The sequence below is a fragment of the Amphimedon queenslandica genome, unplaced genomic scaffold (assembly GCF_000090795.2).
Source record: "Amphimedon queenslandica unplaced genomic scaffold, v1.1 AMPQUscaffold_13463, whole genome shotgun sequence".
NCBI lineage: Eukaryota > Metazoa > Porifera > Demospongiae > Haplosclerida > Niphatidae > Amphimedon > Amphimedon queenslandica.
In genome coordinates, this window is record NW_003546301.1 from 125,300 (window position 1) to 147,403 (window position 22,104).

The following is a 22,104-nucleotide window of genomic DNA, read 5'->3' on the forward strand; positions in this document are numbered from 1 at the left end:
TTTACTGCAATTGCATTGCCTATTAAGCCGCACCTTTTTAGGGGTGTGACCATTGACTATGCTGATCTTGAATCCTCATCATGGATTTTGATATGCCTTCCTTGGAGGAACCTACTGGGCCTAAATTTGTTGGAATACAGTTCTGTCAAGAATGGTAAGAAATGAACAGTGAATAGTAATCTATGCGGGTGTTGACCTTACTAGTGTGATTAATTTTGACAGTATGACAATTTTATTTCTTTTGGTGTAGAGCAAAATGTTGTGCCTCTTAAGCAAGAAAAATTAATTCATAGCATAGGTTTAACTGATCAAAAATATCTGTAATAGTACTAATAATAATAATAATAATAATAATAATAATAATAAATTATTAATAATAGTCGAACCAAATATAATAGTTGGTTGTGTTATAGTAATAACATGTTGTATCCTAAGGAAGATAAAGAGAGGAAAGTGTTACTACATGCAGTAAGGCTAAAATTAAGTGATAATACTCTTCCTTTAACCTTTAGTGCCGTAACTGTGAGTACTCACAGCCAGCAGGAGATAGTTGTATATATGTCAATAAAATAACTCATGAAGTAGAGTTAGTTTCGGAAGATTTAAATTGTAATTACACACTTATTTTTAGTGAACTTACACAAATAATAGCAGATGTATCTCAAGACCCTACACTACCAAGAACAAAGGATCATCCATGTCCCAAGTAACTACAATGTCAATGTTTAATATTGAAAATTAATGTAAATACAGATGTGATCATCGTGATGCTGTTTTCTTTCAATCACAGTCAAAAAAGGCTGAAGTATGTAATTAAGGGTTTAATTGCCTTCACATTTATGGTTCAATACAGGAAGAAATGAAATTATATTATGTATGTTGTTCAGAAGGTTGTGGTCACAGATGGACTGAATAAAGATTATATAAAAAACTACAGCACAAACAGTACACAATAAGAACTAGAATTATTTTGAGATAATAATCATTATAGTTAATCTGTGTTCAAAAAATAAAAAAAGCATTTTATGCTGCTGCTCCTCCACCCACACAGAAATCGTTTCTCCATAGACAAGCTCCAAGGAGAATCAATACACCAACAACAGCAACTAAGCATATCACAATAGCTGCAATGATACCAGCTTCTTGTCCAACTGAGCCAGTTGCACCGAGGGACGTCTGACAGTCTACCCCAGCTATACCAGTGCGGCAAGTGTCCTGTTTGCTACAAGTAGAGAAATTAATAATAATGTAATGTATATATTACAATAAGTGGCACTACTACAGCACAGGGCACTACCTTAATGATAATCATTGCTTACCTATACTGGCAATTTAAGAGGCTAGTTTCTTGTCCATTGCAGACTACATTTGCTATAACAATTGACAAATTACCAATTCCATGATTTGACGTTTCTACGGACCCATAACCAGCATAGCCAAGGCTGGAACAGACAACCCCAGCATCAACCGAACTAAATCCATCACCGCAGACTTGGCCCCACTTGTTGTGCAGGAAGACTTCTACCCTTCCAACTCGTGTGTCATAACTTCCATCACTATTTACCAAACGCAAATCACTAGAAGCAAAGACAAGAGAAACCAAGGACAGCAAAATCACAGCTCGAGACATTTCCAAGTTTCACAGAATCACAGTGCAAACGGCAAAGAGCAGTTCCGGAAGCTGCGCGCATGCGCACAAATTTTTCAGGGCCAGGGCTGCACACATGAAATCACGTTGCCAAAAATCTCATCAATAAAATTAAAAGTTAATAATAATTAATAATAACAAGAGTGAATAACTCACTCTTGATGATGATGATAATAATAATAATAATACTAATAACTGAAATTAATAAGGTGCATAACGATAGTCGTGTGATTGACTTGATGCTTTTGTCGCCTAAACAAAAAAGAAATAGATTTGGAGAATGATGATGATTATCTTGATGTTAAGTACATGTCAGTGTAAATGCAGTATTGAGTATTCAAAAGATTTTCCAGTATTAGAATCAGATACAGTACCATATCATTTCGTGCTGGATTTCAGTTACAGGTATCATAAATAAAAGCCAAGGAGTACTATACTTTGACATACTTTAACAGCTTCATAAATGAGTAGCACCCATGCAGGCATAGCTGGGGATTTATTAGGCCCCATATAATTGTACATGTACATGCAACACACTGTTACTTTACTTACTCCACTGTATCCTCCAGAATAATTGTAACTTTGGTTAGACTGGGACCACTGTGATCTAAAAAATTAAAATTAATAGTAGACTTTATACACAGATAGGAGTAAAAATATTTAGAAAAATTTGAGCAAACTAGATGCATAAAATATCTTTCTTCCTCTCATGCATCTAATGATGAACCAATAATGGCTTTAATGACAGAATTAAACAAAGAGTTGCAAAGACACAAAGCAATCAAAAGATAATAGATACTAACCACTGCTTTCTTAAACATAACATCATACACATCATTGTAATGCAGGACACACCACACAAATGTATAGTAAAATATTTCTAATGCCAATAAGTGCCTCTGCCTGTATACATATAAATGTCTAGAGAGCATTTAAGATTGACAATAAAAGCCCATGCTTGTTTAAAGGCTTTATCATGCCATTTTGACCATGTGGTTATGCTACAGGCAGGTGACAGAGAGCCTGAGACTTCAACTAAGAACTAAGAAGGAAGGTCATAGTAATAGTCTTCACCAAGAAATTTTCGTTCATAACACCTATCCTCATATACGTGTAAATGGCAATAAGCTGGCAGTTCTCTCACATGTGCAATTGCTATGGTACATACTGATGTGACACAACCCAATGGGAAAAACATGCTATTGTGGTCCTAACTACATGTAAAATATACCATAAAATGTAAGTAAATGTGTTGAATGAACTTAAGCACACAAAAATGGTACTATAAATCTACTTGCATTGTAACAAGAAGCAAGCAAAATACACATTAAATGTAAAACATTTGTGAAGTTCTACATTTATATAATGATATACATGTAGTTCTTACTGGAGATGGTGTGGTTGAGGTGGAGGTCCATAGTTTTGAAAGTTATAGCCTCCATGAGTATAGTCCTACATCACATAAAATAACTTTAAAAAATAAAAAACGACTCCTACATACTCCAATACATCACATAAAGTAACTCCTACACACGCAAACCAGAATTTAGGTAATGGCATAATACACATGTAATTTTGATAAACATACCAAATAAAATACCAGTAAAGCACAGAAGCTATGATGGCTATAAATTTAGCCCAAAATCAATTATGCATATTTAATTTTTGCAAATTTACACAGTCTGTCATCTTGTACTGCTAATAGGATTAAACTTTTGTCAATTCTCCATGCATTTTGAGTACCGTATAGCCAAAAAATTTCATGAAGAATAAATTTTTGTATTTTTGTGATACTGTTTGCATCACAAAAAATTAAACCCCCCGAAAATTAATATTAATTGGAGGCGTGGTTAACCACGCCTTACTAATAAACATGCCCTCGTGTCAAGTCGTGTTCTTGGTCAAGCTGATGTCTTTGTTACTCTGTATTGCTATTTTAGCCTTTTTAGGCATACTGCCTAGGTCAAAGATGATGATCTTCCCCATCACTGGTGTCCACACTGATTTGTAGACATGGTGCCCCTTGACACAAGATTCCGTCTCAAACATTGAATCTGCCATGTTTTAATTAAATAAAGCGTGGTCATTATTATTATTAAAATAAAATCACGAAAATATTTATCACGGAATTTAAAATTTCTCCATAAATTTCATTATTCACGAAATTTTAAGCCTCGAAAATTTTTGGCTATACGGTATCTTAAAATTTATAGCTGTCAAAAAAAGCTACATGATGATGATACATGTACATGCATAACCTTATGCTCATTCCTAATGTTTAAAAATATTGTTCTAATCAAGTAATTACACACTCACTTGATAACCTTGCTGTTGATGCTGTGGCTGATACCTAATAAGTATGTAATTACATAATACTTGAGAATTTACAAAATAATGCATGAAGTTAATATGTACACAAAGTCACAAACAAAACATATTTACAAGATACTTTGCAACATAAAATGAAGTACATGTGCATGCATGTAGTATACTACCAAATAATTTCCAGTTGCTTGTTGTAAAGATTGAGCTGAAATATGCATGTGATGCTGAGGTACATGTACCTTTGTATAAATTAATAAAATAGAAACATCCTGAAAGCAATTATGCAATTAAATTAAATACAGCACCAGCAGGAAGAATCAATAAGAACAGGTAAATTATTTATACCTTATTAATACTTGCCACAATTAAGTGTTAAGCTGAAATTTTAAAATTAACACTAATATTCAGACAATTTGAAGAATTACAATACAACAAAATGATACTGACACTAGCAAAAATATTATAACTGTTTATGCTCTTATGCAGCATCACAATGAGTTATTGACATTGTTCTCATACTTAAAGTAACCACACAAACACACATTTGATTGACACTTACCCATATCCTCCCTGATACTGAGAGTCACCACCACTCCTGTATCCACCACGGCCACTATTATGATACTGGTAAGAAGCATATTGATAATTACCACCATAAGGGCCACCACTCCTGGACCATGAAGATGATGATGGTGAACCAATGTTTTGAGATGATGGCCATGGGCCACGTACATCTATCAATGGTATTAATTCTTATACATGTATACTAATTTGCAATACTGTATAACGCTTTAATTTGGCGGAGTTTTATTTTGGCGATTGGTGGTTTGCAAGCAGAATCGCCAATATTAAAACCGCCAATCATTTAATGCACATGCTCAGTAATGCATGTGTACACAAAAACCGCCAAATTAAAAACCGCCAATTACAATTTTACAGCAAAATCGCCAAAATAAAGCACCACCAAAATAAAGCGTTATACGGTATTGACACCCTTGTCAAAGAAGGAATTATGAATTTAATTTGAGGGGCCAAGAAACCATCTCCTTAAATGTTTGCAAACATTTGTAAGCTACTAGTACAATCATCAGGTTAGCTTACTTTTACTCTTAGGTGGTCCAGTACGTGGGGTTGCTTCATTAATCTATATAAACATAACTAACAAAAGCATTGGAATGTGCTTTACCTCAATCTTTCGGCCATCAACAACTTTGCCATTAAGTTCCTCTTTGGCCCTTTTCGCGCCATCAATGTCAGCTAAAGTAATAAAACCAAATCCCTTTGATCCACGATCATTAAAAATGATTTCAACATCAACTATTTCACCATAACCCTGAAAATGACATGTGAAAAAAGAATTCAAAAACAAATTTGAAAAATAGAAGCTTATACTCACAGAAAACAGTTGCCTTAAGTCGGCTTCTCTGTATTTGAATGGTATATTACTTATATGAAGTCTTTTTGGTGCTACAGGCAGCTTTGAATTATTAGAGGATTGCTCTGGTGTATACGATGTTCGATAAAATTGATCAACTGACGGAGACGGATTTGAAGTATTTGAGTAGTTAGATGGCACAGTATTAGTAAATGAAGAGGAAGATACTGGTTCTGATGATGTAACCTGTTCGTTATGATGTGATGATGCTGTGTCTGACTGCGTAGTTATGTTCGTGCTCACTGATGGCTGCCTGTACATAGATTGTGATGAATAGTTTGAAGTATTGCAAGATTCTGAAAGGTGCTGACGAGAGTAGTGCTAAAACATAAAGAAAAGACACGCAGCATGAAGGTGACTAATTTATTCCTGGTTGAAACACATGATAATTCATGACAAATACTTACCTGTGATTGCAGATGAGATTCTAAACTAGACAACTGTGATGAGGAATCTTCCATACTATCATTTAACTTACCAGAAGCATTATCCACTGCGCCTTTAACAACTTGTGGGATGTCTCCAAGTGCCGCCATTTTGAAATAACGAAGCTCACGTGCGCATAACTTCCATAACAACCTTTACGCATGCGCAGTGCATTTTAGATTACACATAAAATTTAATTATTATGTCAATACATTATTTTATTTTAGAAATAGTAGAAGAAACATCACTAAGTTTATCAAGTTCATCCATATCAATGGTCATGAAATCATATGCTACAGCAACATTTGATGGTAAATCCTCAAATAGGTGCAACGAAAAACAGCTATGATCATGATGTCGCATATGATTATGATAGCGTTGACTAAAATGAGTAAGCATCAGAAATGCTGCATTCATGTGACGAGCTACTTGAATTGCCTCAGATTTAGTTGAATGAAGCCTAGCAACTGCATTAGCTTGCAAACTATCATCAAACGTTGCTTCATGAATCAGAAGAGACGCATCTTTTCCTGCTCTAACAAGGTCACGACAAGGTCTTGTGTCTCCTGAGTAAACTAGCTTCCATTTGTTTTTGTAATAAAGAATGATACCATGTGAATGTGTAGGATGACAAACAGGAACAAATTCCATTTTAAGATGCAAGGAAGGAAGAGATATTTCCTTCTTATCTACAGCAATAAAACGAAACTTCAGGCTGCTAAATTTACTACTGTAGTTCAGCAACCAATCAGATAAGTGTCTGGGTCCAACTACTAACACACTGTCATCATTAATACTGCTACCACTTAACTTTTGTATCTTTTGCAAAATACCAGTAACACCGAGATGATGATCATTGTGCATGTGGGACACAAATATACATTTGAGATTGCGCAGAACCTCATCAGCTAAAGTAGAACCAAAACACATGTAAAGTTGACTAAGTGTGCCTTCACCTGCATCTAAAAGCATGAATGCACCAGATGGCAAATGCAATAAAATAGAACTCACATTACGTGTGATTGACAAATTTGAAGCCCCAGTTCCCAGAAAGGTAATTTTTGTACGAGACGAATTGAATAATTTCTTGGTCAACTTTTCATGATATTCCATTAGCAACTTATTTTTTAAGTTCGATAGTAGATCATTAAAGTTAGATTTTAAAAATGGGTGTGCTTCAATAAAATCTATCAATTGATCATCTAGCATTAGATCGTTTAATACACTATCAATAGAAGAGCTGCACATTTTTGAAGAAAAGTTCTTATCAACCCCAAATCGTGTTAACGGTCGAATATGAAATGCCATTGAGCATTGTCCAATGATCACTGGACTATCAAAAGCAGGAGACAAAGATTTCTTATGACTTACTGTAGTTGGTAAATTGAAAATATTTGGTTCCACCAAATGAAGCAGCATACTTGAATAAAGACCAGGCTTAATAGCTATTTCTGAAGGACAGAAGTCAGGGTGCAAAAGAATATGCTGGCACTGATGAAATTGCTTCATCCACTGGTTATATAAAGTGGTTTCTAAAACAGCTTTTGGTGTAATATGAACAACAACTACAGGTTTGAGTTGAGGAGCATTGAGGAAAGGATGAGTGGTTATATCCTTCAAAAAGCCTGGATCAGGGCATTCCAAGACTAATGCCTGTGGTCCAACTTGTTCAGGTTCCAAAACTTGATGAGGATACACAGCATTTCCATTTATAGAAGTAACAGAAACCCCATTCAATAATGCCTTAAAGTCTTGGACAGATACAACCCCAAGTTCAATTGCTTTTTCTTTATCAGCTTTTCCTCTCAGTGTAGGCAACTGAATGACATAAGCGGCAATTGACTCTGACACAGTTTTACATAACGTAGATGGTTGGAGCTCAACAGCAGTCACATTTATGTCGTTGAATTTTAAAGTGGTAGGCTCATCAGATCTTGGAGTGAATGTTGCGTCATCGAAGTCCACGAATGATTTTAATGAATCACGCAAGAAAGTGAAACCACAAGGGCCAGTTGCAACAGACGAGTGAGAGGATTCTGGATTCATTTTAACCAATGTAGAGAATATTCCCCCCATGTTTTCCCATGAAGACTTTGTTAGAAAGATGTGGTTTACTGTGGAAGGTTTAATGGAATTACATGCTAAAGAAAGAAGTGCACGCTCTGGGCAATTGAATAAGTACCTTCCTGAACCAGTTGACAAACAGAGAAATGGAGAAAATTCAGACGAACCAGTTCCCAATACCAAAAGCTCACAAAAATTGCTTATTGGAGTACATAATAGACGACATCGACCAAGAATTGTACCACAAGCACTTCTACGCCAGAGACTGAATCGGATGAGAGGGATCATTCTTGAGAGAGACCACGTTGTCTAACTTCAACTTGTTCAAGTTTAATATTAATTTTAACCCAGCCCATAATAAAAAATGAATAATACAAAACAAATAATTCAATGCTAATTAAAAAACTCATTAAAACTAATACAAAAAAGCAGGAGCTACACCAACTCCCATTCCACTTCTTCTGATACTCATTTTAGCGACAGATGTCCATTTGTCTTTTTCAGGATCATAGCGATCAACACTATTGACTTTTGTGAGACTGTCACAGCCTCCAACCACATATAATAGTCCATCCATAACAGCAGCACCAAAACCACCTCTCTTTATAGGTAGAGAAGCAACAGAAGTCCACTCACATGTCTCAGGATTAAATTTTTGAACATGCTGCAATATTGTTGTGCCGTCATAACCACCGATAGCATAAAGACAGCCCTTCAGTGAGACTAATGCTCCAAGGCAACAAGGTGACATCATGTTAGCTATGACAACCCATATATCACTCGAAGGATCATACCTTTCCATGGTATCAAGAAGACAGTCTCCATCATGTCCACCTAAATTCATTAAAACAACAAGACAAAGGACAATATCATTGTACCTGCAGCATAAATATAATTGTCTAAAGCTGCAGCATACACAGCTCTCCTCTCAACAGTCATTGGTTGCACAAATCGCCACTGATTCTTTTTTGGGCAGTATTTTTCAACACTGTCATAATAAATACCTACATGATGTGTAATATAACTATGCAATGTACAATTACATAATAGGAATGTACATACCTCCATTTATACCACCAATGGCATACATACAACCATGTAACACAGCAAGAGCAAAGCCTCTTCTCGGTTGATTCATTGGTGCCATACTTCTCCAGGAGTCTGTCATCGGATCGTAACGATCAACGCTAGATAATGCTTTAGTGTCTGTAGCTGAAAAACCACCAACGGCGTATAAATACCCACCACATGTCGCAACTCGTAATCCAGACCGTCTTTGATTTAGTGAAGCAACTTGTCTCCATTCATTACGCTCGGCATCATAACACTCACAAATATCTAAGTATGGGTCATCTAAAACGGGTGGCCCAGATCCTCCAATCGAAAAGAGATACTCCAGACCAGGACACTGCCTAGGAGTTGTGTTCACACTTCTATTTTTCGCACTCCGTGTATCTCTCATATAATTCTTCTGTAAATGAAAGTCCATAGCTTCAATTAGGAGACCACGCCCATCAAAACTATCCATTACAAGCGGTTCACTCTGTACTTCTCGGCTTAGAAAAGCAGCAGACATTAGTGGCATCCTTACATTCTTTAGCAGTATGCCAACATGATCTTTTCGATTGTCAAGGTCATGCTTGATCCACGTAATGACAGCTTCATATATTTGTTCTTCCCCTCGAACATTTAAGTGACTATCAGAAGTAATATTAATTAATTCTTCAAGTGTCAGCTCAAGAAACTCTTCATGAAGAGCCACTTCAGGAAAGCGTTGCTGAACAAATACATTACACTTCTTCCAGAGGCGGTAACAGCTATGAGTGTCAGCAAACTTGCAAAAACCAAGACAATTAGAAGGATGAAGTTGGGCAATGAGAAAATTGCAGCAAGCTTCTTGGACACCATTCATTTGAAATAAACTGGCAGCTTGTAACAAGTGGAGAACATTGCTGAGATTAATGGTGAGAACTGATGAATAGCAGAAATCCAATAGGCTTTTAACAGCATCTGGGTCAAATTCTTTAATAGTAACTTCTCCCGTTACACTTTCCTTCATATCACCTGAAAACATGGCACGAAAATATAAAGAGCAAGAAGCAAGGACAACTTTATGTGCTCTATAAGTATGACAACCAACCTATAAATACATTAAGTACTAGCATCAATGAGCAATTACTTAGTGACATACTTTAATAATAACGTCACATAGCAAACCTTCTTCTCTCATACTCCAAAGGGAGGAAAATGCAGCTGAAGTAAAGTCTTCTGGTTCATAAATGAACTAAAAGTAAGAGGACAAGAAGTAAAAGTTGCAAGAGGTGTTTCTATTGTACATAAATGCATACGGTGCATTGATCTGATCATGGTGATATATCCCTAGCTGCTAAACAGCAGTGTTATAGCCCCCAGTAATACCTAGGGCTATACTCTGGGGTTACTAATATTTGCTTAGTTACAATGTATGCCTCAGGGGTCTGAATGAAGCCATGGATGCAATGCCACCTGTCCACACATAACATGTATACTGCCTCCCACTACCAAAGCCTAATGGACACTTATAAGAAGCAATTAACACTACACTTCAGTCAATGGTTCATTGCTGCACAAGCATGCATGGCAACAATGTTTTGATTTATAATTGGTGCTTATATGCATTATGAATATAAAAATATCAATATTATGTGAATTTCTTGCTCCAATTTGTTAAATAAAAAAAATCAATTATGAAAAAAGACAAATCACACATGTTCAGTCATGCTGAAGTTAAATTTTCTATCATTATTAAAAAATTTTATTTCTAAGCAAAAACCCTAGATTATACGACAATAATATGATTTATACTAACAAAACATGTAGAAAATGCACTAAGACATGTACTATGTATAACATAATGTATAGCTCAAAACTTTCAAAGTTGACAACTTTCACAGTTTAGGCATTACACAAAGTTTTAATCACAAAAATTTTTAGGGTGTGATTGTGTAGGCGTGGACTTGCCTTAATTAAGTGAGCATGTATGTCTTAAAATGGCACTCTATAGAGCGGTTTCATATGACGTCGTAGCATGTGTCATAATTACTTCCGTATCGCAAAATGGCAAATTTGCCATTCACTTGTACAGCACTATAAACTCTTCTGGCAGGCTTCCTTAAATATTAGCATGGCTAATTCATGCTGTTCTTTGATTTGCCTAGACTCAGGGATGCAAAGGAAACAAGAAGTCCTTGGATAGAGAACCAGTGAAGCGGCCGAAGTGAACACAGTCTTGTCTTGCTACTCCTATAATTATTGCTATCGCTACTTTTCTGCTTACTACTGCCATAATTGTACTCCTTTTCTGCCTTGTGCTGTTATAGAAGAAGCAACTTTACTGCTGTAAACAAATGAGGCTCATAAATTTTTGCCATACAAAAGTCATTATGACGTCAAAAGGTGACACCACTGCAACCGCTTATTAGCTGTACCTCGGAAAGAAGAACAAGACTCTATTACACTCATGCTTTTAATTTGCTTGATACTGTGGGCAGGCATTGCAATATGTATCCACCAATCATCTATCATGTACAGTACTGCTCAGCTATAAGTTTTCATTTACATGAGTGATCTCGAGCATTACCTGCAGCATTACTTGCAGCATTACTTGCATTTGCTACTAGCAAGAATACATAATATCTTGCTACTAGTGCACCACAAAACGAGATAAGTACGTGATAAATACACAATACAGGCATTACTTTGTACATGATAAGTAAACTTATACCTGAGTGGTAGGTACTGTATCTACTTGAATTTTCATGTTTTATATTGTATGTGCTTTTACTAACACCATTTAATTTTATGTATTAACTTGTATTTTGCTATGAACTTATCACAAAATAAACTGATACTAATAACAAAATAACTGGACTAATTACATTATTTTAAAAAAAGAGCAAGTGCTCAATGAGGGTAAGGAGAAGAAGAGTGAATATGACTAGCCGAAAGTGACTAAAGCATGAATACTGTAGCCCTTTTAATACTAGTTATTAAAGTTAATTGATTAATTAATGTACTTAATGACATTAATAACTATTAATAGTAGATACAAGAAGTATTGCTATGGCTATCTTATAACTACATCTCTCTACTTTTTCGATACTTTATCGTATACATGTAAATATGAGTATCATGTATACATGTGCAATGTCTGGCTGTGAGAGCTCTCCATAGGTGATGCCACCTTCAAGCATAGAGCTGCTAGCCACATCTTAATCTGGGCTATTTGCGAAAGTTTTATTATCATTATCATTATTATTATTGGGGCGAGCATTAGGGAGACCCACACTAATCTGTCTAGGTCTATTTGCGTTACGTCTTGTTTGTGAACGGAAGAATACGAAAATTAAATTAGCATACTAATGATAAATTTGGACCACGTGGGCAAAATTTATTTAGAGGGTGTGTTCAAAAAGAACAAGATGGCGGACATTTTAATGGGACAAACTCAGATTGAGTTTCTAACAGCTAGATAAAGAGAGAGGGGCTATCTAAAGCATCTCTAAAGGCTGAAGAACTTAAAAGCAGTTGATCTAAGACTCCTCTAGATTAGTCCTCTCATTGACAGAATTAAAATTATGAGAGAAGCTTGATTAGAAATTTAGCTTGCCATATTTTCTCAAAGTATTAGGACAGTTCATTCTTGTCTCTTTTACTAGGTCATTTTGGTCAGTGGTGTTAAATAGTGGGTTTGCTCTGTTCAGACCCAGCCAGACTATGAGGCTGGGGTCTGAATATGCATGCACGTTAAGAGCTGGATTGATTTTATTTCAGTAGTTTTATTTCAAAAAGATGTTAATTGATGGAAGCTTGATAACTATGGTAACATAACAACCAATCAAATTACAAAAAAACTTTTATTACTACGGCTAACTTTGGTAACTTAATGCTGGCACATTTTTCCAAAGTGACAGGATAGTTCATCCTTGTCTCTTTTAATGGGTCATTTTGGTTGTGTTGACAGACCCCGGCCATGAGGCCGGGTTCTGAATATGCATGCAGGCTAAGAGCTGGATTGATTTTATTTAGTTCAATTATAATTTCAATAGTTAATTGATGGCTCATGCTCGCCCCTTCAATGTTTACATTCACCCTAGTTATTATTATTATTATTATTATTATTATTATTATAGCTTTACAAATTCAGACAAAAGAGACACAATGATTAAGAGATGAATCTGAAAAACATATACCAACTTGTGGCAGAGCCTACATGCACAACACACACACACACAACACGCACGCACACACGCACGCACGCACGCACACACACACACACACACACACACACACACACACACACACACACACACACACACACACACACACCAGCAAGCAAATTGACTAAATAACAGTGCAAAGCACAGGCTATTTAATAATCTTAGATCTCATACAAATAGTTACAGGTGTTATGATTACGACTCAAGAGTGAGTGCTTTTGCGAATATCTTTCTTTTCACTCATTTGCAAAAGTTTTGAACCTCAAAAGTTTTGAGCTATACGATACCAACTTTAAATTGCTAAATTACGGCCATCTATCAATAAATTAAAGTTTATATTATAAAAACATTTCAATATTAATCTTTCATAGCAACATACACATTATGTGAGCGTTAGTTAAAACCATTTCTATAGGTAGAAGCACTGGAACAGAACTAAATTTAATTTCGTATCAATTAACTGACCAACGTGAAGTCAGGTGGCAAAATTACACTTAAGGTTGAACATATTAGTAGCAATTAAGATGAAATACATGCACATGTAATAGGGAATAGGTGATGTAGATAATTAGTAGGTAACAAATGGGTGGTGACAAGATGATAGCAGAATAATAAACATAAGATAGAGTAAAATTATGTTTTCCCATGAGGTCCAAAAGGAGAGGATTTAATCATATTGTGTGAAATTTTTTATCAGTGTTGTGCTTAGACAAGGAAAACTTTATGCAGCAAGAAAAAATGTGCATCTACATTTCATAATGTACAAGTATACACCATAAACCCAATAGCTTCTGGCAGAATGGTGAGTACATGATGGACCAAGAAAAAGGTCTTATATGTACATGTATATTGCACAAAATTTTTTTAGCTCTACAATAAGTAATTCTTAGTATGAGTGTGGTTTTTGACACTACCACATATTTTATAGAAATATTTTTTATAGTAAGCCAAGTTGCAGTCATGTAATTGTCATACAATTATGTGGATAATAGTTCACTCCATATGAAAAATAAAAGTGGATAAACGATAGTTTGGTGTGATTGTGGAGGCCTAAGCAAGTGTAGGGATCTAGAATCCCCCACCAGGCACATAACAGCATTATTTGCAAAGTATCCTTATACTGTTACTATTAAATTTCCAAACACAAAATTACACCCAAACAGCAGCTAGCTATTACAAATATTAGAGCAGCTTTACATTTAAACTTTAAATACAAGTTCCTACCAACATTAAAAGGCATATATAAATTCATTTGAATTTTTCGAGGCATTTTTGTAGGGCTCGGGCTATCACGAGCAAAGTGAAGAGCTAGATCTAGCACTAACCTGGGGAGCTTCTCTGTCTCTGGTAGATAAGTAAGGTGTGTATGATGGCCTAGAAGGTAGGAAAGACTCTTCAATTGGTCCTTCAATTTCCAGGTCCTCGTAGTAGCTTTCTCCTCGGCCATCCATTTTCTTTCGAATCTCCTCCCATTATATCAGTGGGTGTGCCACATGACATCTTCCTCAATTCTGTCGACATTTCACTGACAGCACGTATCGGCTGTCGGCTGGTTGTGTTGTGTCTGGCTCACTCTCTGTTGTCTGGTACTCAGCGGCAGGACTGAGAGCTCTGTTTATTGGAAACTAAATGGCAGCGAAGCATTTTAACCGTTTCAAGCAACTGGCAGGAGAGAAGCTCTCAGTGTGAGTGTTAAATATGTCCATTTTAGTACTAACTCATCAATTCTGAAACAATTTACACAGTCGAGAGAAGTCAGACCGATTGACGTCAAGCTTAAGTGAGGTTAGAACAATGTTGGTTTATTGTGCCGTTGTGTTTGTGATCGGTGTTTGATTAATTGAACTTGAACTTGTTTGTATATAGAGGTTCCCCATCTTGAAAGTATCCTTTAAATTATTGATATTAAATGCAATGATGTTTGTATGTCACTGTTTGTACATTCACTTTACAGGCGGAGAAGAAAGTGGAAGAGATTCGTAGCAGCTGTCAATCAGTAATAAAGAGATTGCATGCATGTAATCAAGGTTCTGGTAGTACATTTGAGAAACATCAGGTATGCAATTATGTATACATGTAAGTCTGAGATAGCTTTGTTTTAATGTTTCTAGAAAAAGTTGCCACATTATGCATTAGGAGTAAGTATGATGGAGTCAGCAACTTCAATGGAAGCTTCTGTTTTATCGTAAGTGATGAGTTTTGATTTTTATCTATTGGACAAATGGATTGTTGCAGAAATATTTTAAAGGAAGTAGGCCAAGCTCAGTTAGATATATCTAGTCATTTAACAGAGTATGAAATGGCTATGGAAAATGATATAATTCAGAATATTAATTCTATATTAGAAGTAAGTCTGTTTTCTCCTGATGGTACCAAATGGTGCATAACATAAGATTAATCACTAAAATGTGTCACTATTTGTGTTACTTTGTTTTGCTTATGATTAGTAACTATTTTATATTTTAGGAGTGTAAGAAAGTTGACAAAGCAAAAAAGAAACTTTCTTCTGCTCGACTCGATATGGATGGAACTAGAAATCGGTTATTAGTGCCCGTTATGCAATGTTTTGAGTATTATTATTTAAAGGTATCAGTCTATTCAAGACAAATTTTCTCCCAGAGCAGAAACAGTGAAATCAGAACTTGATCAGGCAATATCTCACTTTGAACAGTGCCAGGTTTGAGGCTTTTTTGATATGTACTTTTATTTGTAAACTCAGGACACTTATGCCACAGAACTTTTTTCATTCTTAAGTAAAGAAAGAGAATTAGCTGATTTAATGCATAAAGTGAGGTTACCTTTTGTCATTTCAATTGTAATAGTTTACATAATTGTTATTAGATGACTGTTCTTCAAATTACACATCTGAAAGAAAAACTCAATGTGTTAGATGAAATACTACCACGCCTAAATAAGACATTAGGTATGTTACATGTACTTTGTTGTTTTGCATATCATCTTTTGTGATGCCAAATCATGCTATTATGTTTGATGTTTTTGTTTCAGATGTGAGTGCTGAACGTCCAGCTTTTGGTTTCTGTTTATTGGATCATCTTAAATTGACTGAAAGGACCATCTCTTATGTTATAGAAGAATGCTGTTTAGAATTAAGGAGACGGGGAATGAAAATGGAAGGGATATTCAGACTTGCTGCTAGTGCTGCTAAATTGAAACTTCTTAAAGTATCTGAATATCTCATTCATTCTATTGTGCATTTAAAACTTATTAGAATGCGTTTGATGCTGCCTCTGCTGACGTCTCAACTCATGATCCACATACAGTCGCTGGTAAGGCCTTGTCATTATGTTTTTAGTTTGCAGTGTTTGTTATACATGTAGGTGCATTGAAGCAATATTTAAGAGAACTACCGGATCCTATATTAACGCACGAACTTCATGCTGATTGGGTTGCTGCCGCCGGGTAACTAATATATTCCTTATTATTGATTATTTTACCTATTTCATTTAGAGTTGCTAATGAAGGTGAGCGAATGCAACAGTTATGGTCTGTAACACAAAACCTTGCTCCTGAGAATCGAGAAAATTTGAGGTAAGCCCACTGTTGGAAACTCATCTTTTGTTGAAGGACATTTATCTTATATTCATGAGTTTGTTAGTGTCCACAAGGTACAGTAATTGTAGATCATTCCATTGACTACCTACACAAAGAATTGTGGCTGTGTATATTTTACATTGATCTTTTCAAGCTTTCAAAAATGATACCAAAAAGATATCAATGTCAAGTGTTCATTCTTGTGAACTATATGTCTGTAGCGACTTGTTGCAGGGTTCTGCCCAGAAAAAGATTAGAGGTGGTGGAGACTAACATTGTTCCTTTTAAACTTATGTACACCATACTAGTAGACTACAATATATGCTTTATGTATGGTTATTAGTATTAATTGGATGGTTGGCCTAAGTGATGAACTGGTTGGTTCATTTGTTGAGGTGGTTGTCCCGACCAACCCCAACCACCATAGGCAGAACTATGCTTGTACATGTATGTTCATTGTTGTACTCTTATTATGGCCAAGTAAATTTGTGGCTTCAGATGTGGATATAATATTGTACTTTTAAAATTAATACTACTTGGCGCAGATGTTCAATTTCCTATTTGTTTCAGATATTGCTAGCAATATTGTCAATACAGTTGGCATTACTGTAAATATCATTAGGTATTTGATGTGGTTCTTACATGATCTTTCAAAATACCATGAACACACTAAAATGAATGTGAACAACATTGCAATTGTTATTGGTCCTAATCTTCTGTGGTCTAAAAATGAGACAATGTAAGATTTATCTCTTCAGTGTATTTTATTGAGTCCAAATGTAGGCAAGGACTGGTTGGAGAAACAGCTCTGTATACAAGAATAGCAGATTGTTTTGTTAGGCATCCTTCATATTTCTTTGGTGACCCTCCTGCTTTACCTGATGATTTAGCTTCACCTGATGTAAAAGAGGAGCCTCCATTGTTTTCACCAACAAATGAGCCAAGCACTCCTGTTAGTAATGAAGACTGTGATTTTGAACAAGCTCCCACTGATCCTGGTGATTTAGAACGTAAGTTTGACAAAAATAATGAAATAATATTGACTTTTTGCTATTATTTTAGAGCAAGACACTTCATCACTAAATAAACCTCATGCTCTGCCTATTACTACTGAAGAAAGGTTTGTAGTTAGTAACTGGTTCCACTATTAATATATTTCTATGCATTAGACCTACTCCTCCTGCACGGAGAAATAGAAGCATAAAGAGGCAGCAACCGCAACCAGATGCTAGCCCTATACCTTCGTCTCCAAAAACACCAACTGGTCGTCCTTCGCGTCCTGCCCCTCAGCCTCCTCCTAGTCGTAGTAAAGCTCGTCCTCCACCTCCATCACCACCACGTGAAAAATCATCCCCAGCACTTCTGAAAGAAAAGCCATCACCTCCACCTCCTTTCAAGCCAAAGGACTCTTCGGTTGATGAAGAAACAGTGCTCTGATACATAATGTACGTAACTATACTTTCTTTGTTATTTAGTGCACTAGTGGAAGATGTGACTTTATTTCAATTTTACCATTAAGTTGTTGTGTTCAGTGTTCCTGTTATTGATTATTAATTATTATTATTATTTTATTTAATGATTATACTATCCAGTATCCAGAAATAAATGTAAGTGTTGAGCGATGTTAATGAGCAAAAAAATGGAGTAGGATGCATAATTGACACTATTACAATTTTGTGTCGTGCCAGGAGGTAATGGATGGAAGATGACAATGGTGAAGAATTTTGTAATTAGCATTGCATAAAAATTAATTTACTACCAAGACCAAGATGAAGTCTTTGTGATGGCAAGTTGCTCAGTACTGCTTTTCAAACAAAGCAAAGTCATTATAGTGTTAAATCACCAAAATACATTAATTTTTGTTAAAAATATAATTACCAGTCACATAAAGGAACTAACAAAGACTCAGTTCATTTAAGGGTTGATAAAAATTACATCAGCCTCAAAGCATCCATGATAATGGATTTTGCTATAAGACATCAAAGTATTATCAACAATAATATGAACTGCTATGGACAGAGTAAAAAGTCTATATTCCAAAAGACACCCCACCACCACTAATCTCCTTGCTTTTTAAGATTTCTCTTTAAAGGTCAAGGAGGATGAGAATATTCAGAAACGAGATTTTCCATTAGGACCATCACCGACAAACTCATGGCCCAATCCATTTCCACATTTTGAACATGATACCTATTTAAGAAAAGGAATCATTAATAAGGCCAGTACAAAATCTACATAAGGAAAGTTTCTATAATACTGTAAGTGTACATTGACAGAGCCATGATTTTAAGTACTTCAGCATAATCAATAACTATATACCCTTTACCAATAATACATGTAGTCCCATATTATAGTCAGTTTCTTTTAGGCAAGGAAATAGCATTTGATGCCTCGTCTCATTAATTTGATTATTGTAACTAAACTTTAAGCACATGCCCCCAAATTCTTAATAAAATTCCAACAATGAGGACAATAGCATGAATCATTGATTCTATGAATTTTAAGCTGGAGGTCCATGGGGTCCATTTAAGGCTTACATGTACAGTACACAATTTTACACAGCCTTTGAAATTGTAGGCTAATGTTGCATTAAATTATTAATATTAATCATAAAACTGAATATAGCTAAAATAATTATAATTAATAATTAGAAGCAATATGCTTCGAGCATCTTTAGAACGTACACAATGCATAATAAAGATAAAGAAACCATGGAATGCAGTCAATAAGACATGTTTCTACTGTTTAGTTGACCTACAAATGACACTTTGGGACTAGAGCAGTCTCTGCTACATGGTGTCCTTTCTATCAATGGTTAATTAATTAATTTACTGGGGAATAAACAAATGTGCCTTATAAAGAGGTGTCTTTTATAAGCAATCCTTTATAATGTACTGTAGACAATTCAAAGGCTTACTATCTCATTCAGTATGTCACATAGTGACATGTCGTGTATGTGAGACCAAGAGTAAATAATGGGTGTGACTGTTTTAACTCAAAATTTACTGTGGTAAAACATTACAGTAAAACATATTGCAATTGCTTACTAATTTGCAGTTGAGATAGCAATTGAGATTGACACGACACACTATTAATTGCAGCCATTAGTATTATAGAAAAATAAGTATAAACATAATTATAGAGACTGTCAAGTGTAAGGTTGTGTGCATCCAGCTAGGTCATATCATAGTCATGGAAAAATAATTTGGTAACAAATACGTGTAGTTTGGGCAAATGATTCGAGAAGCATACTTTATTCAGGAAATTAAAAATGACAAATATCATTATTGTGGATGCATACTTCACTCCAGTGGCAATACATGTATAAAGAGACAGCATACACAGTATATTTTTCGGGAAAATATCACTATACACAAAATCAAAGTTAGAAAACTATATACATTAAAAAGAAAGCCAATTTTTTGAAAAAAATATTCATCTTCATGTATCGTTCAAGTAATACCATAGATAATAGAGACTACGCAACTGTGATAGGAAACGGGATCACGTGATCCATTACATTGTGTATAACTGGGCTGTACAGTCCTTGTCTGCTGCCATGTTGGCCTACCGTTAGTCGGTTTTTGTCTTTTCTACAAAATCTGAGGGATTATAGGGACATTCTTACGTTGCATGATTTGCATCATGAGGTAAGCATTGTATTTTATCACTTACTCTTGTAAAATAAGCTTTCTATTGCGTTGGCTATACAATGGCCTCGCTATAAACAAGAGTTTATACTCATTTTTGCCTTGTCTCCCTCTGTAGGACACAGGTTCATTTGGCTTACTTTTGGGATTGACGCTGTTACAACCTAAATGGTTCAGCCCATTGCTTAAGCTATGTATTCAGATCCATATAAGCTTTATCCTCCACCTTTTGAGACAAAATAACTTGCAGACTCATATATTTTTGTCTCCCTCTCCTGCTTCAAGCAAGGATTTGTTTGAATTAAAGATTTTACTTTTGTTTAAAGATAATATTGATATATTGATTCAATGATAGTTGTGGCTATTATTTGTTTAAATTCTTTAATTATGGCAATTTTTTTTAATTGTGCAGCACTTTACAGTAGTAAACAAAGTTAATTCTTTAATAACTATTCATAGCTAGCATAATAATAAGACACAGAGTGTATCTCTGTTTCCAATCCCATATACATAGTCTCTATTATCTATGGTAATACTAAACTGATAAATAGTAAGGTTATCTATCACATATGGATATTGCTTCATATTGATTTCCATAATATGACTGCATCCACTAAAAGGGAATGTCTGTTAACAGAGGTTAAAGTTACGTCTAATCAAAGACGCCCCACAGAACTTACTGTATTGCGAATAATTTATTAGATGGACTTAAATTTGGGGAATTTGGTGTTTTCATAGCCATTTGCCTAAGTAAAAATCAGGTATTTTGAGCCATTATGCACATGTTCAGTGGTACGTGGTCAAAAATTCGACAAATTAAAATTCCCCAATCACCAAAATTTAGCAATTCGCCAAACTTAACTCCCTCCAAAATTTTCTTTTATACAAACAGCTGAACAACTATACTCTTTTCTACTTCAATTCTTCCTTCTTAACACAATAAGTATAGTTATCACTATAACAACAAGTAGCTCAAGATATTGTCTAGGTCATGCCAATTAAATTATGCTTCCACTTTCACAGAATCACAGGTGAATTCTCATGCAGACAGCCAACGTATGCATAATTACAGCAAAAGGATAATGAAATAATGAATCACTCATGCAGGTGTGTTTAGGTATGTGTGAAGAAGCTTGGGATGGCCCAATCTACATGTAACTACATGTAGTTATTCTAAAATGAAGCAAATTCTCACCAAAGATTAAAATACACCAACAAGGCTACAGGTAAAAAAACCTCATCTATTATTAATAAGAAATAACTGTTTGAATTTTTTGCCCATTAATCACAAAATTTTAAAATTGACCCAAAATATACACTGTTCTCCAGCTAATGACACTCCTGATAAAAATTTTAATGTGACATAACAACAAAAAGGTGTTAATAATAGTATTTACCTTCCAAGCACTACCATCTGGTCTTTTAGAAACACTGTCAGGAGCTACAGTGTCAGAAAATGCAGGCCAGGGACTGGAATGCTCAAACTTCTTAGTACTGTGAAACAACGGCTCTTTGCAATTTGAGCAACAGTACACACCTACATAAAGAAAAGTACTGTAGTGTATAACTCAGGCAAATACCTGCTTCAAAGTGATCTTTGTAGACCTCACCACCCCAGCCACAGAAAGACATGGTAGGATATGCTGACAGTAACAATATACAATAAGATGGAGGTCAGTTGCCAGGGTTTGTATGGGAGTGGCTTGAGGAGGAGGAGCTACATGTCGCGCGTGATCCTAGAAACAT

General features: G+C 35.4%; 7 protein-coding genes across 7 annotated transcripts; 2 read left to right on the plus strand and 5 right to left on the minus strand.

The window, feature by feature from the left end:
* Nucleotides 1–24: 24 nt before the first annotated feature.
* On the plus strand, nucleotides 25–995 carry LOC100637249 (DNA-directed RNA polymerase II subunit RPB9-like). Its single transcript, XM_003385439.3, has 6 exons — nucleotides 25–154; nucleotides 414–468; nucleotides 513–586; nucleotides 632–706; nucleotides 754–805; nucleotides 854–995. The coding sequence occupies exons 1-6, from the start codon at nucleotides 81–83 to the stop codon at nucleotides 914–916; spliced, it is 393 nt and encodes a 130-aa protein (XP_003385487.1). The 5' UTR covers nucleotides 25–80; the 3' UTR covers nucleotides 917–995.
* LOC100637375 (scavenger receptor cysteine-rich domain superfamily protein-like) lies at nucleotides 892–1,686 on the minus strand. The gene is made up of 2 exons (XM_003385440.3): nucleotides 1,320–1,686; nucleotides 892–1,222 (listed from the first exon to the last, which is right to left on the minus strand). Exons 1-2 carry the CDS (start codon nucleotides 1,628–1,630, stop codon nucleotides 1,024–1,026), a joined length of 510 nt encoding a protein of 169 aa, XP_003385488.1. The 5' UTR covers nucleotides 1,631–1,686; the 3' UTR covers nucleotides 892–1,023.
* A 44-nt stretch (nucleotides 1,687–1,730) lies between these two features.
* Nucleotides 1,731–5,966, minus strand: LOC100637122 (RNA binding protein fox-1 homolog 3-like). Its single transcript, XM_003385438.3, has 9 exons — nucleotides 5,816–5,966; nucleotides 5,370–5,729; nucleotides 5,160–5,306; nucleotides 5,075–5,117; nucleotides 4,533–4,707; nucleotides 3,965–3,998; nucleotides 3,036–3,100; nucleotides 2,201–2,255; nucleotides 1,731–1,900 (listed from the first exon to the last, which is right to left on the minus strand). Exons 1-9 carry the CDS (start codon nucleotides 5,942–5,944, stop codon nucleotides 1,850–1,852), a joined length of 1,059 nt encoding a protein of 352 aa, XP_003385486.1. The 5' UTR covers nucleotides 5,945–5,966; the 3' UTR covers nucleotides 1,731–1,849.
* Nucleotides 5,967–6,016: 50 nt separating this feature from the next.
* Nucleotides 6,017–8,243, minus strand: LOC100639903 (zinc phosphodiesterase ELAC protein 2-like). The gene has a single exon (XM_003385460.3). The coding sequence runs from the start codon at nucleotides 8,184–8,186 to the stop codon at nucleotides 6,048–6,050; it is 2,139 nt and encodes a 712-aa protein (XP_003385508.2). The 5' UTR covers nucleotides 8,187–8,243; the 3' UTR covers nucleotides 6,017–6,047.
* A 20-nt stretch (nucleotides 8,244–8,263) lies between these two features.
* LOC100640031 (kelch-like protein 20) lies at nucleotides 8,264–14,629 on the minus strand. Its single transcript, XM_019994866.1, has 5 exons — nucleotides 14,482–14,629; nucleotides 10,090–10,182; nucleotides 8,961–10,038; nucleotides 8,777–8,902; nucleotides 8,264–8,732 (listed from the first exon to the last, which is right to left on the minus strand). Exons 1-5 carry the CDS (start codon nucleotides 14,605–14,607, stop codon nucleotides 8,314–8,316), a joined length of 1,842 nt encoding a protein of 613 aa, XP_019850425.1. The 5' UTR covers nucleotides 14,608–14,629; the 3' UTR covers nucleotides 8,264–8,313.
* Nucleotides 14,630–14,748: 119 nt separating this feature from the next.
* Nucleotides 14,749–18,314, plus strand: LOC100640157 (rho GTPase-activating protein 17-like). The gene is made up of 17 exons (XM_003385462.3): nucleotides 14,749–14,841; nucleotides 14,902–14,941; nucleotides 15,111–15,212; nucleotides 15,268–15,341; nucleotides 15,392–15,503; nucleotides 15,623–15,696; nucleotides 15,743–15,833; nucleotides 15,876–15,944; nucleotides 15,998–16,079; nucleotides 16,163–16,338; nucleotides 16,386–16,443; nucleotides 16,495–16,576; nucleotides 16,625–16,705; nucleotides 17,331–17,447; nucleotides 17,492–17,718; nucleotides 17,771–17,828; nucleotides 17,878–18,314. Exons 1-17 carry the CDS (start codon nucleotides 14,786–14,788, stop codon nucleotides 18,143–18,145), a joined length of 1,767 nt encoding a protein of 588 aa, XP_003385510.1. The 5' UTR covers nucleotides 14,749–14,785; the 3' UTR covers nucleotides 18,146–18,314.
* Nucleotides 18,315–18,513: 199 nt separating this feature from the next.
* On the minus strand, nucleotides 18,514–22,085 carry LOC100637502 (methionine-R-sulfoxide reductase B1-A-like). The gene is made up of 3 exons (XM_003385441.3): nucleotides 21,939–22,085; nucleotides 21,756–21,895; nucleotides 18,514–18,898 (listed from the first exon to the last, which is right to left on the minus strand). The coding sequence occupies exons 1-3, from the start codon at nucleotides 21,988–21,990 to the stop codon at nucleotides 18,782–18,784; spliced, it is 309 nt and encodes a 102-aa protein (XP_003385489.2). The 5' UTR covers nucleotides 21,991–22,085; the 3' UTR covers nucleotides 18,514–18,781.
* Nucleotides 22,086–22,104: the final 19 nt, after the last annotated feature.

Excerpts from the sequence above, each read along its gene's own strand:
- LOC100637249 (XM_003385439.3), top strand. The coding sequence starts at position 81 with ATGGATTTTGATATGCCTTCCTTGGAGGAACCTACTGGGCCTAAATTT. Across the intron at positions 707-753 it reads AAGGATCATCCATGTCCCAA|ATGTGATCATCGTGATGCTG; the intron begins GTAACTACAATG and ends ATGTAAATACAG. Across the intron at positions 806-853 it reads CACAGTCAAAAAAGGCTGAA|GAAGAAATGAAATTATATTA; the intron begins GTATGTAATTAA and ends GGTTCAATACAG.
- LOC100637375 (XM_003385440.3), bottom strand. The coding sequence starts at position 1,630 with ATGTCTCGAGCTGTGATTTTGCTGTCCTTGGTTTCTCTTGTCTTTGCT. Across the intron at positions 1,223-1,319 it reads CTCTTAAATTGCCAGTATAG|CAAACAGGACACTTGCCGCA; the intron begins GTAAGCAATGAT and ends CTCTACTTGTAG.
- LOC100637122 (XM_003385438.3), bottom strand. The coding sequence starts at position 5,944 with ATGGCGGCACTTGGAGACATCCCACAAGTTGTTAAAGGCGCAGTGGAT. Across the intron at positions 5,307-5,369 it reads ACTTAAGGCAACTGTTTTCT|GGTTATGGTGAAATAGTTGA; the intron begins GTGAGTATAAGC and ends TGTCATTTTCAG. Across the intron at positions 5,118-5,159 it reads TTGATGGCCGAAAGATTGAG|ATTAATGAAGCAACCCCACG; the intron begins GTAAAGCACATT and ends ATGTTTATATAG.
- LOC100640031 (XM_019994866.1), bottom strand. The coding sequence starts at position 14,607 with ATGGATGGCCGAGGAGAAAGCTACTACGAGGACCTGGAAATTGAAGGA. Across the intron at positions 10,183-14,481 it reads GAGACAGAGAAGCTCCCCAG|TTCATTTATGAACCAGAAGA; the intron begins GTTAGTGCTAGA and ends TCTTACTTTTAG. Across the intron at positions 8,903-8,960 it reads CATTGGTGGTATAAATGGAG|GTATTTATTATGACAGTGTT; the intron begins GTATGTACATTC and ends CACATCATGTAG.
- LOC100639903 (XM_003385460.3), bottom strand. The coding sequence starts at position 8,186 with ATGATCCCTCTCATCCGATTCAGTCTCTGGCGTAGAAGTGCTTGTGGT.
- LOC100640157 (XM_003385462.3), top strand. The coding sequence starts at position 14,786 with ATGGCAGCGAAGCATTTTAACCGTTTCAAGCAACTGGCAGGAGAGAAG. Across the intron at positions 16,080-16,162 it reads ACGCCTAAATAAGACATTAG|ATGTGAGTGCTGAACGTCCA; the intron begins GTATGTTACATG and ends TTTTTGTTTCAG. Across the intron at positions 17,829-17,877 it reads CCTATTACTACTGAAGAAAG|ACCTACTCCTCCTGCACGGA; the intron begins GTTTGTAGTTAG and ends TCTATGCATTAG.